Source organism: Mytilus trossulus, chromosome 7 (genome assembly GCF_036588685.1).
Source record: "Mytilus trossulus isolate FHL-02 chromosome 7, PNRI_Mtr1.1.1.hap1, whole genome shotgun sequence".
NCBI lineage: Eukaryota > Metazoa > Mollusca > Bivalvia > Mytilida > Mytilidae > Mytilus > Mytilus trossulus.
In genome coordinates, this window is record NC_086379.1 from 3,230,233 (window position 1) to 3,248,089 (window position 17,857).

The 17,857-nt window shown below is 31.9% G+C and overlaps 1 protein-coding gene across 1 annotated transcript; it reads right to left on the reverse strand.

The window, feature by feature from the left end:
• Positions 1-1,532: 1,532 nt before the first annotated feature.
• On the reverse strand, positions 1,533-14,724 carry LOC134724496 (kelch-like protein diablo). The gene is made up of 8 exons (XM_063587546.1): positions 14,592-14,724; positions 11,298-12,308; positions 10,420-10,566; positions 8,486-8,617; positions 6,494-6,670; positions 5,729-5,875; positions 4,301-4,466; positions 1,533-2,045 (listed from the first exon to the last, which is right to left on the reverse strand). The coding sequence occupies exons 2-8, from the start codon at positions 12,253-12,255 to the stop codon at positions 1,886-1,888; spliced, it is 1,887 nt and encodes a 628-aa protein (XP_063443616.1). The 5' UTR covers positions 12,256-12,308; positions 14,592-14,724; the 3' UTR covers positions 1,533-1,885.
• Positions 14,725-17,857: the final 3,133 nt, after the last annotated feature.

Below are 17,857 nucleotides of genomic sequence, written 5' to 3' on the forward strand. Positions count from 1 at the left end.
CGTCAAAAGCGATGACTGCCTGTTACTAACGCCAAAATGATTGTCAGAAAGGTCAACAAATTCTCTCTGACATTTTTTGGGTTCTGTTTTACACCTTCTGATTTTGCATTTGTTCAACCCATTAATTGGTTTTGGCAATTATGCGGTTGGAACTTGAGGGCTTTACAGGTTTTCCTTCAGTCAATTCTTTGGCAATGCAGTTCATGTGAAACATTTATGGCATGAATCTGTACTCAATGGCACTTCGCAATTTGGTTATCAGTTGACGTTGCGGCCGTAAACATGATTGGCAAATGACGTTGCATAATCAAATTATGTTGTTGTTTCATTGTCACTACACGTTGATCTGTTCATTGATCGCCAGCAACAAATCTTGTCTACTTGTATCGTTGTCGGAAGGACAGTAGAACGAGTTTCTGAAGTCATACGGTATGGTTGCAGCACATTTACGTTTTCATGTTTGCAGTATTCTTAAGGGCTAATTCAGTTCTTTGTTTGTTTTATTTCTCAGACTTGGCAAAATGGAGATGCAACATTTAAAAAAAAAGTAAGTCAGGCAAAGGATTAAAAGAACTGTTTCACAAAGCAAAAAAACTGAAACAATATTTCATGGGACCAAAATTTCGCTTTAAGAAATTCGTGTGACTTCAAAAATTCGGTATGTTCAATAACCACAGGTTAGACAGATTTTGATTTTTTGTAAGGAGAAAGAAGCATAATAAGCATGAAATGTAGTTGTAAGAGAATCAAAAAAGATTTGGTTAAAAAAAATCAAAAAAATGAGTGTTGCGTTTCTAAAGCCGTTCAGTATATGATTACATATACTTTTAAAATCTTATAAAATCCTAGTTATTTTTTCATAGTTTTTGAAAGAAGAAAAAAAGGCCAGTATGAAAAATCTATAGAGAGAATCATTTCCTTCCTAATTTTCAATATCTTATAATTTAATTTTGGATGTAACACATGTTCTGATTGGCTGACGTTATTTTGTTATGAGCCTATAGACATAATTTAGTCATGTGACCGTGACGTCATCAACGTTTTTCCATGGTTTTCTACGGATTAAAATGGAATTTAGAATTAAATTATAAGAAATGTTTTTGAGACATTTAAGGAATGACTGTAATATTTTTTCTGTCTATGAAGAAATAACATAACAAAATTTGGTGCACACTGAATAACACGCGTAACGAATTATTTAACAGTGTGCACCACATTTTATATGTTATTTCGAAAAGACACAAAAAATATTACAGTCATTCCTTAAATATCTCAAAAACAAGTACACACACCTTCTTTTTTCTCTGCTTTTTAGTTCCTTCATTGATACTTTGGCTTCATTTATTTCCATGGGTATTAATTTTTTGGCGGATTAAGGAAAATGTGCATTTTTCGATGGATTTTAATTTAATGGTTTTGCCAATCTGTGCATAAAAAGCCTAAATAAAATTTGCAATTCGTTGAAAATTTGAATTTGTGGTTCACCTGTACCCACGAAATCACAAAAACTGGTATTCAACAAATAATAATGAATCCACAGTATATTATCAATTAATAACAGTCTTTTAAAAAGCTTGGTATTTTGAAACAGTTCGGCATTCGTCCTTAAGCCTATGGTTGGAAACAGAGGTCAAAAGTACAAGAACACATATTGATTCACAATCAATTAGTAAACCTCCAATGGTATTTTTCAATGTAATCACATGGTTTCATTTATTTACAATCAACTATTGAAATTCCAATGGTATTTCTCAATGTAATCACATGGTTTCATTAATTTATAATCACATGATAAACCTCCAATGGTATTTCTCAATGAAGTCACATGGTTTCATTAATCTATAATCACATTATGCTTATTTTATTTTAAGTGGCTGCCATTACATTAGACAGTGCACTGGTGTGTCGTATTTCTGTCCTTGCCAATCAGATCTTTTCTTATCACCATGGAAACACAGCTTAACCAACTACGACTTGTTTGCATTTCACCGATAATTTCCCAGCTGTCACTTATAGGATCATAGCATTCAATTGTATCATGATATCTGAAATATCAAATGAATGAATAATATGTAAATAGCTTCACAGCTTTATGTTAAAAATTCTTAAATAAATAAAACTGTTGCTAATTCTAAAAAAAAATACTATCAAAATAATAAGTCATACATTTCCTAACAGTGCTTGTTGCTGTTAAATACTCTATTTTTTTTCATATTTGTCTTTTTGGAGAATTTATATTATTTTAGCTTTGATGGAAGTCTCTGTTCAATTTATGTAAAAATAAAAATCACAAAAATACCAAACTCTGAGGAAAATTCAAAACAGAAAGTCCCTAATCAAATGGCAAAATCAAATGATAAAACACATCACAGGATTAATTAAGCTTTACAAACTGCCTATGACTGTATGTGTAATATCATTGGGTTTATTATAAATCTCTTAATGAGATATACTCTACATCTCTTTTTATCTATATCCTGTAAGTTGAGGATGTACTTATGGGAAATTAAAAAAAATTAGAATCTAAATTTGATACTTGAAGTCAGAAAAGCATTAGCAGTGATTTTGCTAGCGCTCGTCACTTTCGTATTTTACGAAACGGTTTTCAAAATGACGAAAATATTTCATATCAATTTCGTCACTTAAATTTGGAAAGTGTAAAAATATTTACACATTGATTTACTTGAATTCTACCTGTCTTTATGTTTCTGACAAGTTTATGACCCTCAGGTAATTAACGTTTACCAAAGGTGTTAAAAGTTGTGATGACAGGTAATCCGCCTATCAGATGGGTCACTAATCCCTTAATTATTATTATAAAACCTCATAAATGACCATCATAATAATTTATTTAAGTTAAATCAGTCAGTCATCATATCATTTTAATCATTTCTCACAATTCTGTAGTATTTTCGTCATTTGAACAAAATTAATAATCTACACGGACATTTCAACTTTATTTTAATTTCAATATTTCCCTTACGATCATAATCATAATTTGCAGTTTGCTTGTCGTAGTTTCGTCATTCTAACGTATTTTCGTCATACTTTATATAAATATTCATCAAAAACTTTCGATGGTGTTTCCTGTTCTATGTATTGCGCATGCGTAGAAGTTCGTAGATGAATCCGGTTTTATTCTGAAATTATAATTCAATTGTCACTTCCTGTTTTCATTTCATTTCGTTTTAAAAAAACAAAAGTAAACGTGATCTACAGTCTACAGTCATTAGAATCGTCACATTAAGTATAGATGCAGATCCTTCTATCCAATATTAAAAAGAAATTGATTCCAAATAGATATTTAAACGTATTTTCAAGGATATAAATGATTGTGAAGTGAAAAAGTTCATTTGTGCAGTGGTTTAAAAAATAAAGGCACCCAACTTTTGTTGATCAGGGGTGTGCCCTGAAAATAACTGAAGTGAAGTTGAGAACCATATTACCAGATCCCTGTTCTTATCTTCATATCTTAGCATCACATCAGTCAATTCATTCAATATTGCCAATAACTGCCTACATTAGCTATCCTAAAGTCTTCAAAGATCCAAGACTAGTTCCTTGAAGGATTGGACATATATGTATAGCTAGTTTGATAAACATCCTAGACCCCTTGCTATTATAAAAAATAAGGCTGATTTTTATCACGCCCAAAAGTGACTAAAGCCCTCAAAATCCTAGCTGAAACCCTGGCATTAGTTAAAGAAAAAATTAGCCAAAAAAAGTGATAGGTTATGGAGCTCCTTTTTAAGATATTTAAAAAAAAAATTAAATGGCCGGAAAAAAATGACTTGGACTTTTACCTTATATTTGCATTGGTATTATTTGGGCCTCAAATCGAAAGAAAAGAAATCTAGAATCTGCTTAATTTTGGTTAATGACCTTTTATCAGCAATTGAATTCTTATATGAAAAGAAAAAAGGGTGTTATGGGGCAAAATATTTTACCCTGTATTGTAGGGGGGGGGAAAAACCCAAGGAATCCGAAAATCTGACATAAATATTCCTTAACCTGACCTACCTGTATGTACATTCTTAATAGATTTTTATGAGCATTTATCATTGTGCTAATTGAACAATGTACACACTTGCAAGATTGATTATTATGTTTTGGGTAAATTCTGCTTATCAATAAGGCTATTCAGATTTGAAATGTTGGGTTTTCATTTTTTGAAAACATTATGTCTGAATTTTGGTAATAATGAAAACAAACATCGTAAAAATGTCTGATCTAATAGAACCCCTGAATGATTTCATAATGAAAATCACTTTAAAAGCATTATGTGGATTTTTAAACATACCTGTCCCACCCTTCTTCTCCCCCACAGGCATATATTTTACCACCGACCACCGCTACACCTGGCCTATATCTTCTCTCATGTAGAGGACATCTTTCTATCCATGTGTTCGTCTTTGGGTCATAACATTCTACTCTCTTTGTGTTCTCTGTGGAAGCATGCCACCCTCCTACAAAATAATAAAAATTAGGTAATTTACAAAAAAAAAGGCGGCTTTCCATTTAAGTAATTTTCAGTTAGAGAATTATGCACAAATTCTTTCATGACTTGTTACATTGATACTTAACTTTAGAAAAAGTTACTTTCAGAACAGTATTCATTCCTTTAACAGGCCAATGGAAATAATTGGGACTAAAACTATTACAATGGAAAATTATTGATTACTGTAAATTATGAAATGTTAGCTTTATCATTGTCACGAATGATCAATTGACAAAAATATCATATTTACTACAGTAAATGTTACAAAAATATAAGAGACCAAATTTTAAACTTGCAAATAGAACATAAAAGCTTTCAGAAGTTCAAATCTATTGCTAAATTTACTTAACTCATACAAAGGCAACTCCCAATTTAAATAAAATGTTTTACAGAGCTTACAAGTTGAGTCCTGTGTGTAGTTTTGGAGATTATATCTACTATAATCTATTTTTGAAGACATTTTAAGCATTCAGGAGTTATCTCCCATAGCTGAGGATATTATTACAGATCTTTACAGCTATCTGCCATTTTGAGAATTAAATTTTTTTTCTACAGAGTTTAAGAGATATCTACCTTTGCCAAAGATGTATTTAAAGGAGATATAGTTATCTACCATTTTAAAAAGTATATTTGTTTGTAGAGTTTTAGAGTTATCTCCTATTTCTAAAATATTTCATAGAGTTATCTCTTATTTAACCAACACATTTTTAATATATAATACTTTATTAATTAACCTCAGACACATAGATGTACAAGAGGACATCATATATACACGTATACACATGTTTATACATTCACACTAAACATAATAATGCTACATACATGGTAAAATATAGCAGAATGTCAATTAACAAACTACCATAACATTCAACTTCAAATAACTATCTTTTTTCCAAAGAATTATCTCCCTTTTGTATATTCAAGAGAACAGTTTACTAAAGAGTTTGACTAGATTTTTTTACTACAAACATGACAAACTTGGAATAATCATCTCCCTTTCCGAAAGGTATGTTTTATGGAGATATAGCTGTCTCCAACTTTCTATAGAGTTTTATATTTATCTCCTATTTCCAAAATATTTTTACAAAGATGGAGAGTTATCTTCCATTGCAAAATTTTTTTAGCGAAAACATGAGTTATCTCCCATTTCTAAAATAGTCTGCTGTTTGACTTGATCCTTTTTCTACAGAATTATCTCCCTTTTGTATAGATAAGAGAACTGTTTTCTACCTATGACATAGATTTTTCCATCCAGTACACAGGCACCTGAACCAGACCGTGGAATCTTCATTGACCTCATTTCACTCCACGTCTGGGTACGTGGATTAAATAACTGTACAATGTCAATTCCATCTCCATCTTCTAACACAGCGCCACCTACAAAGTATTGGAATAATTGAAGAAAGAGGATATGGTGTATCAACTCATGATAAAATACCACTGCATGTACATGAATTCATGTTTACAAATCCTAATAACATTAACATGTATGCATTTAGGGGAGCAAAATATAGGTCAGAGCAATGTGGCATGTAAACATAAACATTAAAATTGAGAATGGGAATGGGGAATGTGTCAAAGAGACAACAACCTGACCAAAGAAAAAAACACAACAGCAGAAGGTCACCAACAGGTCTTCAATGTAGCGAGAAATTCCCGCACCTGGAGGCAACTTCAGTTGGCCCCTAAACAAATATATACTAGTTCAGTGATAATGAACGCAATACTAATTTCCAAATTGTACACAAGAAACCAAAATTAAACATGCATATTTAGGAGAGCATAATATAGGCCAGAGCAATTTGGCAGATAAGCATTATATTTTATTCCCTAAAAGTATATGATTTGTTAAAATAAAATGACTTATACACATGTATAAAATATATAAGATATTCTGTATCTATGTTCATACCCTGTTTTAAATGTTATATTTCCACCCTAATAATCTAAACAATGTAAAGTTTTTAAGTTTGTGCTCAAATTAAAAAAAGTTACCTGTCACATATAACATGCCATTGAGAGATACACATGCAGGACTGGTCAGTGCTATCTTCATAGGTGGTATCATGGCCCAAACATTGGTTTCTATATTGTAATACTCTACACTGTCCAATCTAACGTTACCATCCCAGCCCCCTATAGCATACATAAATCCATCTAACATCACCAAACCTGTAAATAAAATGACAATATATTGTAATACTCGACACTGTCCAATCTTATGTTGCCATCCCAGCCCCCTATAGCATACATAAATCCATCTAACATCACCAAACCTGTAATGAAAATGACAATATATTGTAATACTCGACACTGTCCAATCTTATGTTGCCATCCCAGCCCCCTATAGCATACATAAATCCATCTAACATCACCAAACCTGTAAAGAAAATGACAATATATTGTAATACTCGACACTGTCCAATCTTATGTTGCCATCCCAGCCCCCTATAGCATACATAAATCCATCTAACATCACCAAACCTGTAAAGAAAATGACAATATATTGTAATACTCGACACTGTCCAATCTTATGTTGCCATCCCAGCCCCCTATAGCATACATAAATCCATCTAACATCACCAAACCTGTAAAGAAAATGACAATATATTGTAATACTCGACACTGTCCAATCTTATGTTGCCATCCCAGCCCCCTATAGCATACATAAATCCATCTAACATCACCAAACCTGTAAAGAAAATGACAATATATTGTAATACTCGACACTGTCCAATCTTATGTTGCCATCCCAGCCCCCTATAGCATACATAAATCCATCTAACATCACCAAACCTGTAAAGAAAATAATTCTGTAATATTCTTCTACAGGTTACAAGAGCGCAATTATTTGTTTACATTTTAAGATGGCATTCAGAATAGAATCTTGTACCGCTTGTGATTGGATGATGCAGGATTGGAATTACTTTTGATCGAAAGCTAATCTATTTAATTACTGTAAACTGTAATTACGCGAAATTAAATAGCCGCGAAGTAGTCAAGAAAGGATAAAACGCGAAATAAAGTATCCGCGAAAATTAGTTGGTTTACAGTAATTAAAAATCCAGAAAATCAAATTTACATTTAGCAAATGAAGAAATTATCTTCCATTTCTGCATGTAGGAGCCAATTAAAAAAATTGCATTTTTCATTAGGCCACAATTAAAAAAAATTTGGTTTGCCCAAACCCTACCCAAAGGTTGAGACAGTGGGTAGGTAGGTAGGCATTTTCTTTTTTTTTTTCAAAAAGAGAAATTGAAGTATCGGGTGTTTATTAGTCTTCATGCCTATCTGATTAAAAAAAACTTCTTCAATCAGGACAATAAAAGAATTTGAGTAGGCAGCTTTTTTCTGGGTAGGTAGCGTTTGGGCAAACAAACCTATTATTTATTATGGCCTTAAGAAAAAAAAAAAGGAAGTTATTCAACTGCAAAATTTAAGTCAATTTTTGCTGCATGACCATATACATTTATTTTGGTTGTAATGCAACACTGGTAGTTCTAGTAACAGTAGCTTGGTTTTTTCCAGTTTGAATAGTCTTTGAGAAATAAAATATGGAACACCACTGATACCCTATGAAAGTTGCATTACAAATATTGCGCTCTTGACACCTATAAAACTTGTAAAATAAATTGAGTTATCTCCCATTGTACACTTAACAACACACCGTGTAAAAGAAAAGTAATAGTTTGAATTTTTACCCAAATATTATGAATATAAAGTTCATGATATTAATATCAATAAAAATTGATGCATGAAATATGTTAATGAGATAGCCACCAAATTACAATAAACCCAAAAAGACATACTATCTAAATGGAAACAGTAATTATTGCAACATTTGAAAATAAATTCCATTCAATACATAATTTGGCTTTAAATTGCCATAAAAAAAGTAATAGACTGGTAGAATGTGGAATCTAACCCTTCAAAATATTTTTCAATGTCCAAAGAAAATTATAGTGACAAAGGCTGTTAAGGCCTTACCTAGTTCAGATCTAGCTATATTCATTGGTGCCACTTCTGTCCAAACATCCAGGCAGGGATCATATCGCATTACACTTTTGTTGGCTGACCCATCAGGGTATTCACCACCAGCCAGGAAAAGATAACTATCACCTGTAATAACAATATATATCAAACATTGAAATGAGGCCATTCCCAACAAAGCACTTCAGCTCATGAGGTTTTTTTTCTGATTTCCAGCTACTGGAAATTGAAAAGAGAAAAGAGTTGGGGAACTGCTAGATAGTAGGGTGGTAGCCTTTCTTTTAGATTTGACTTAAACTTTCTTTCTTACATCATAAGACTTGAACTTACACATATTTACTTTATATAGAAAAGAATTAATTAAGCTTTTCAATTTCGATTAAAAAATATTAAGGTTATTTTTAAGTTTGCCAAAAAGGACTGTTCGTGATAGGCTTGTGGCAAATCCAGAGCTGTTGTAAACCTATATTCTTTCTCCGACTTTCATTAAAAAAAATACTGTAGATTAATTATTGTTTGTTGGATATCCATTTTCATGGTTTTTGTGAGTACAGGTGAACAACGAATTTAAATGTTCAACAAATTACAAATTTTCTATCCTATTGTACATGTTGTATGTTGATTTTGCAAAAACCATGAAATAGCATATCCTTAAGAAGGAAACTTTTCTGCAATCCCTGGAAATTGGTATCCACTAAAAAACTAAGCCACAGTAATTTCTCTGGCTTATTGTAAATATTGCTACGTTTAAAAAATAAATCAAGTCCGTGAAATCATGGCAAAATGTGAAACAAACCAAACAAATCAAGTTTTCTCTTATTTGGAGTAAAACAAATTGTGGACTATACGAGCCTGAATTTTAGGTAATTATATCTTGGTAGGATTGACTTCTAACATCAATTTTTCTTTTTATACACGTGGAATTCATATAATTAATTTGTCATGTTTGTGTTTAAAAATACTGTTTAATTTCATTATTGAACTGTTGAAGTCAATACCAGCAACAGGTTTATTGTAACCTTGGCAACTTGTTACCATATACACTTATACATGTTATAAATATACAACTCATCTAAACATCAACCCAACAATGTTAGATCTGTAAATTTGCTTTCGCAAATTTTTGGTTCTTCCCTCGCCGGGATTCGAACCCATGCTACTGTGATATCGTGACACCAAATTGCCTGCACTGCAGCCGTCCCGCTATACCACACAACCACCTGGGCTCTCAAAAAAAAGAGCTTTCGCTGGCCATGTGTTACCTTTCCACGTCAGTTTTAATCTAGCGGCGTACTACAGTACATGATATATAAGGCATGAAGATGTTATTGTTACAGATCAGCTAAATTATCTATAGTAAAGGATCCTACAAATTAATGTAAGATACAGTCACAGAAAATAATTATATTCATAAGTACGTCTGAGTCAGTGACAACCCTAGAACAGATGTATCCATCGGATCGCCATCAATGAAATAAATATATATATATATTTCTCTAATTCTGTGGAAATTTATCCCTTTCCGAACCCATTGTATACAAAAATTTAATCAACGTGTGGTTGCCGGTGATCTCAGAAGATCATTGGATGATTTTATCGGTCATGACCTTTTAAGCCATCAGGAATGAATCAAAATATGCTATAACAGGTGTTAATGAAATTGACAACTTCATGCAATGTGAAAGGTACTCGAAGGGGATTGTCGGTTCAGAAAAAAAGAAAAGTATTTTTAAATCATTAGAGAAACAGATTCTTACATAGTTACTCGTGAATTATCGGATTTATCCAATCTCGATAGTTAAATTATAAATTTTAAAGTCCTCGCCGAGGCGGCTCGGACTTTAAAATTGATAATTTAACTATCTCGATTGGATAAATCCAATAATCCACTGGTACCAAAGTAAGAATCTATATATATACAATACATTTACCTGCTGATACAATTCCATGTTTACTTATTGCAAATGGCAGACAGGCTAATGGTTTCCATGACAATGTGTTAGGGTCATAGGTCTCCACACTTCTAAGTACAACTTTATCATCTTCCCCTCCTACAGCTACAATGACTTCTGTTTTATCTGTATCAAAAATCAATAATGAAAATCTACCCTTACATGTACATGTGTCTTAACTTTCTCAAGGCTACATGATTATACATTTTTTTATGCAAAGTCTGAAATGTAAGTAATTCTTGAACATGTTGAAGCAGTTTCCAACTTGTTTTCTATCATGTCTATATTCATGGTGTTGTCATGGTTGTGCAACTTGTATTGAAATTTACAATTTAGCAATGTATAATATGTATTGTGTTTTCTTCCTATTGCATTAGAATTCATTGCTGTATGTACATGTACAAATAGAAAATGTACCCCATATGTATGTATATATAGTTGTTAACTTCTATGTCATTTGGTCTCTGATGGTGAACTGTCTCATTTGGCAATTATATCACATCTCCTTATTTTTAAATATGTGTAACACAAAGAAGATGTGGTATGATTGCCAATGAGACAACTATCCACAAAAGACCAAAATGACACAAACATTAAAACAACTATAGGTCACTGTACGGCCTTCAACAATGAGTAAAGCCCATACTGCATAGTCAGCTATAAATGGCCCCAATAAGCATGATAAGACAATGAAAAACAATTCAAAGGATAAAACTAACGGCCTTATGTATGTAAAAAAATTAACGAAAAACAAATATGTAACACATACATGACATAAACAAACGACAACCACTGAATTACAGGCTCCTGATGTATATATAACTATATATATCCATGATATATGACACATGACATACCTGAAGATTTCCGAACTTTTGTACGTGGACTAGAGAATTCAGCTCTCCTATCCTGCAAGAGATGAAAATCTTTGGCCTCTTTAACAAGCTTTTGACATGCTTGTGAACATTTTATAACTTCATGGCTTTCAACATGATCATGGATAAAATAACAACTGACTAGTGGAAGACGAACACATTCTAAAACACTTTCAAATCCATTCCTACGATTTCCTACATCATGGTCAAGCCATTGTATGGCTGCATGATAAACTATTTCTTCATTGTCAATGTTGAGATCATCATCAGATAAAATTTCCACTAATTTTACTTTGGTTAATTCAAGAAATTCTTCATGTTGCCATACTGACTGAAAATGGTGTAAAATGTAAACTTTTGATTTTTGTTGTAATTCCGAGCATGAATGTAGTTCAGCAAAGCAGTGTATACCAACACAATTTAATTCATCCATGTTTTTTTCAAGGTACAAACAACAAGCTTCTTTCACTGGAATAATTTCTAACAAATTAGCAGCAGATAAAAGCGATTGGACGTTTTGTCTCGTAATTACCACCTCTGACGTATAACCGTAATCTATTAATGTTTGTACCATAGCGGGTTCAACACCATTTAGTGAAACTTTTCTTTGTTGGCTTTCAGCTAAACCTCCACCAAACATTGCCCTAAAATACTGACTAAATGCAGATAAAACAACTTTATGGCATGGAAATTCCTGCCCGTCCACTGAAATTATAACGTCACAAAACTGTGTTCGGTTTTGGAGGTCTCTTAACCCAGACAAAAGCTGAGCAGGATGGGAAAGTTCAACATAGCGATGTTCTTCCTCCGGTTGTATTGAGTCTGGAACACTAGCAACAGAATCGGTGCTCACAGCACTAGCACATGCTCTTGGAGACATACATGGAACAAAATTCACAGGGAAACTTTTATCTGTCCCATCATCACCAGAATTGGCCATTTCTTTATTATTGTATTTTATCTTTACTGTTTCTTTTGTTTTATGCACATCTCCTGAAAAAAATTTGAAAAGTAAATTTTGTAACAATGCTAATGTAATAGATGTGCCTTGATGTGCCTAGGTTAATTCCCCTTAATTTGGCAGATTAATTATTTAGTATTTAAATGTTCATTTTAAGTTTAATTTTATTTAAACACAGTAAGATAAAAGTAAGGATTGTTAATTTAACTGTTTTATTATTTAACTTTCGATGTTTTTATATTGTTTTATGAATATTCATTTATTCAACTTTTCTTCAGTACCGTTTCAGTTAAAGTTACCCTGTTTAATGACAAGTTTAGAATATCAATTGATTAATTAGTTTGAGTCGGCCTTGCACAGGCCTCCAAATACTCGCCGGACTGTAAGTTTTTTCTGCCCTTTATGAGATAACTGTATTGCATTTTAAGCTCTGATGGCATCAATTGGGGATTTGATGGTCGCAAATTAAGTTTGCTTAAAATACAATATTGTTATCTCCATTCTAATGAAACTGACAGAAAACAACGTTAAAACATGTATTTAAAATCTTTCATATGCCGTCTGCGCTTGCACGCACGTCCCATAGCATCAATTTTCAATTGATGCCATGTAAGAAAGTGACGTTATCCAATCAAAATAAACGTTGTTGCATTAGAATTAACATTACATGTACATTCACTCTGTCAATGTCTGTAAAAAAAAATACATTTGTATTGGTATTTTTATCTGTATTTTATTTTTTTCATTTACATGTTTTTCTGTTAAATCAATCATCCTTAATAGAAAGATAGTTGTATGTGTGAGTGTATGCAAGTGGGGGAGAAAGGCTTTTTATTTTTACTTTGTGTGATTAAATGCTTGTTATGAGCCCTATTATTAGGAAATAAAATATATTTATCTTATCATATGTGGTTAAAGTTTTCAAAATTTTAATAACTTTCTTAAACTATCCTGGATTTCTACCAAACTCGGACAGAAGCTTGTTTATGATCAAAAGCTAGTATGCAAAAGCAAATTTTGTAAAAATATATTTCCAGTTTTCCAGTTTTCCACAGTTTTTTGTGTGTTACTTATCATGCTTATCATGCTTATCAATGATTACATATGGACTTAGTTTTCTTCCTTTTAACATTACATACAGTCTACAATTAAATTTCTTAAAACATAAGTTATATTCATAAAGAAGGTAGGACCCTTACAAATTATTCATCATTACATAATTCAATTTTGGATGTACATGTAATGCGTCCTCTGATTGACTGACATCATTTTGTTTATCATCTCATAGACATAATTTTGTCATGTCAGCGTGAAGTCATCAACGTTTTTTTCATAATTAACTCCGGTTTAAAATGGAATAAAGAATTGAAGGAGGTTACAAATGTACCAGGATTTCAGAATTTCTGAATATGATGATTCATGATAGTTTGTATAAGTGTAACTAATGAAACCTTTATGTCAATAGGGGGGGGGGGGGGGGGGGGGGGGGGGGGGAGGGGTAAAAAAACAAGGTTACTGAATTCTGGTGCACATTTAGTGCCTTACAGTAACTGTGAGTATTAATTTGACCAGTTGATACAATTTGTTACATGTATTTGCTTTTTGTCATTTATTGTTTACTTTTTTCAAAAGTCATATCTTTGGTCTCTGTTTGTAATTTATTTATACCAGCTTTGATAACTTTTGGGTAAATTCTTATAAATTTTCACCATGTCCATGAACAACAAAATTAATTATTTGGTAAAAAATATTTCAGTTCCGCATTACTCTTCATCATGTTCATAATTAATTTCCTTTCCCATTACAAATTATTTTATTTGGCGGCATTGGTTCAAGGTTTACATTGTTATATCATTTGTTCAAGAATATTATAATAAACTGTCCTCAGAAATGAAAAGTTCAAGTGAATTTATAATTTTCTTGTATCGTTCACATTTTATTCCCGATCATGTGACAGTTAATTATAAAATAAGTTGCTGGTATGTGCAACCTATGAAGGCTAATTTGGCTATGTATATCCGCATGCGGGTACGTGCAAGACACTGCCATTGTTTATTATCTCAACCCTTACATGCCTTATTTTATTGATTATGTATTTAAAATGTGTCATAGATAAAATTTATTCGCTTCTTGTATATTGAGTTGTTTGTTTCACCTGGTCAGAATAAATTGCCAACCTCTGGTTTATGTGCATATATATATATGTGTGTATAATATTATGTATACACTCTCCTTTCACTTTCTAATTTCTTGTCTGGTTGGGAGTACTTTTTCAATAAAACATTAACCAGAAATGAAATAAAAATAATATTTACATGGTGTTTAAGACATTATATGTTGGATTCTACATTAAATACAATCTAAGCATGGAAAATACTGTAGACGTCTAGTTCCTGCATACACTAAAATCTCAGAAGTCTTCGATTTTCGATACCGGAAGTTATATCGAAGAAGGGACGGACTAAAAACATGAGAGTTAAAAACCGGAGCAGTTATTTAAGACACGTTTTATTGCTAAAATCCAAACTGTATAGTAAACAACCAAGAATAGGTATAGTATACAAATCTTTGAGAGAACAGAATATTTTGTAACATTACTTGTATATTTTTTTTAACCAAACGAAATTAAACTAAGGATATAAATACTGAAATTTTATTAACATTTTCTAAAATATTTTTTACACTGAAAACAACTGTCTGTCATAATATTTTTGTACTATATATAAATTATGAATGTTTTTAAAAGGCATTATCATACCAAAAAAGTATATTTGAATTATTTTTAAGTTTATTTCAAAGATATTGGTTATTCAAGTTGACTTTTTAATAATGTATTCGTTAGTCTAATTCCGATAAGATTCCAATATCTACAAACATATTGACTTTGAAAAAAGAAAATGATGGCATTTCATCCCTCTACACGAATAATGGGTGTATAGATAAGGTCACTTAGACATGAAAGAGCACTAACACTAAATTTTTCGTTTATAAGACTGAAAAACATGCAGAATACACAAAAAGTGGTCGAAAACGGATTTCTTTGTGGAAATCCCTAGGATTACATTACAGTATTTATCAGAAGTTTTTATATCAAAAACTGTGTATACCTATATGCTAATGATGCTCTTCGGGTAATGAATCAATTTAGCGTTGATTTTTGTATATATAATGTTATATTTTTTTGTAATTCAACTTCAGACAAGATAAAGCTTCATAGGACAAATCACTTATGACATATTCATCTTCACTATGAATCTTCTTCGCATTTTAACTGATTTATCACCATTGCAAAAGCTTTTAACATATTTGTAATTTTGAATCATATATATAATTTTGATTTTTTTCTCCTTTAAAAAACAAACTGTAAAAACAGTCAACAAATATAAAAGTTTAAGTTGTAAAACGTTTTAGAATAGAAAAAGAATAAAATATTTATTATTCCAATCAAGGGCCATTGATGGACAGCATGATATGTACAAATTAAACAATACATCGTGATTTGTAACAGAAAAAACTTTTTTTTACACATTGAAATGAAATATTCAAAGTTCAGACAGATGTTATTTTGATATTTCTTCATTTTATTTAAGTCACATATATTCAATTACAGGCAAGGCCAGTACCATAAAATCATTTGTACAGTTACAGTTGCATTGTTTATTACAATGACGAACCTATCTCAAATTATACAGATGATAATTATTTCAATACTAGATAAAATTGAGAATGGGAATGGGGAATGTGTCAAAAAGTTTGTGTTGTCGATTTAATGCAAATATAAATTCGAGAGTTGTCTCTCTTTCATTACTCCGAGGAAATACGAATTTACCGATTTAGACCAGGATTTAGCGCATCTTTTTTCCAGATATATCATAATGGCAAATATGTATTTGCCGTGTTGATATTAAATCGTTAAACTGCAAAATAATTTGTTTTCATCCTTTGTCCTAACATTAGCGTAGGCAAATTCAGTAAAAATAAATTACTGAAGGAGTTGTTGACAAAGAAAAAATTATCATTTCCTCGTCCATGGAATTACACGCGATTTGTTATTTATTTTGTCGCATTTTTATGAGGCACGCGACTCTCATGTGCCAATAATGTATCAAAGTTGCGGTTTTAAGACGGTCATAAACTTTCTTGTGTAGGTTTTCTTAATTCACATCTTCTTGAAAAAAGTGTGTCTAATATCTAAGATTGACAATAATTCATTTGATTGTATATAAATAACAACTTTGAATGGGGGACACCCCCATGGTACTTATTCGATAATTTTGTCACATATACCAAAATGGATATATTTCAATAAGTGACTTCAAAGTCGGACTTCATAGGTGACAAAATCAATTACCTAATTCTTGTTTTTTATTGCGCAGACGCAAATCAAATCAGAACACGAGTAACGATAATGGTTTCTTAACAACATACTAAAGAGGCAAACTGTTTAAAGTAACGGGCCGTGTATTACACGTTCACACGTTACAAAAGCCTTTAGAGAAAACAAGTTCGGAACGAGACATGATAATGTATACTATACACTTAGATATATGTTACTGTCTGTAGCAAAACAAAATGGTTTAAATAGTGATTTGTTTAATTCTTGTGTCCTTCATTATTGATGTATGCTGTTCTTTCGTTTATATATACATTATGCCATGTAATAAAAAAAAATTTAATTATAATAAATTCCGTCCTGTGCATGTGCTTAATTCTTTGTAGAGCTTTTATTGAAAACATAAAAATCTTCATACGCATATATACATGCATTTTTGTATCTTTGCCATGCAGTTTTAATGCATCATCGTTCTGAGGGTTCGGCGATCTGTTTTATTTTTTTTTTTGGAAGGGCCAGGGGGATTGCCTCAAATGAATACCAAGGCATTTAAAAAATTTGATTAGCATAGCAACGGACAAAATTGCGTATTCCCTCCGATAAAAGTCTGTCTGTCTGTATGTCTGTTCTTTCGTTTATTGAACTTAACGAGAAACATTCAGTCTAAACATAGTTATCTATAGTGGATTGGGAAACAATGTACATGTCATGAACCAGTCCGAAATCGAACTGACTCCGACAGTCGGGTTTGGAAGATTGGTTTGAGTCGTGCATGAAACTAAAACATTTAACAAATACATACTCCATGCAAGCATAGAAGTCCTACCCTCCACTCACTAAATGAAAATCAATTGATCGTACACAAACACAACATACACGAAGAATCACTTGCGATGTTCATCATACACTAAATTGTGTACGTTCTTTTTTAAAAATGTTATAAAAATATGCATATACATGTTGACCGCTTAAAACTTTTAAAGATGCAAATGTGGTTTCGTGCATGCTCAAGTTGCATGCATGTATATAGCGCTGATTGATTATTGCTTGATTAATACTTGAAGCGTTCCATCATATGTTCTGGGCGATGGACAATAAGGGTATTCTGGATAAAGAGGGGTCGACACTGTTCTTTGCAAAAGGGAACATACAGACGCTTCGAATAATTGGGGAATGGGTTTTTGTTAAGGATCTTGGAATCCTTCCTTTGTATAGGGATTTGGATTTTACGTCCTCGTCCAAACAGAC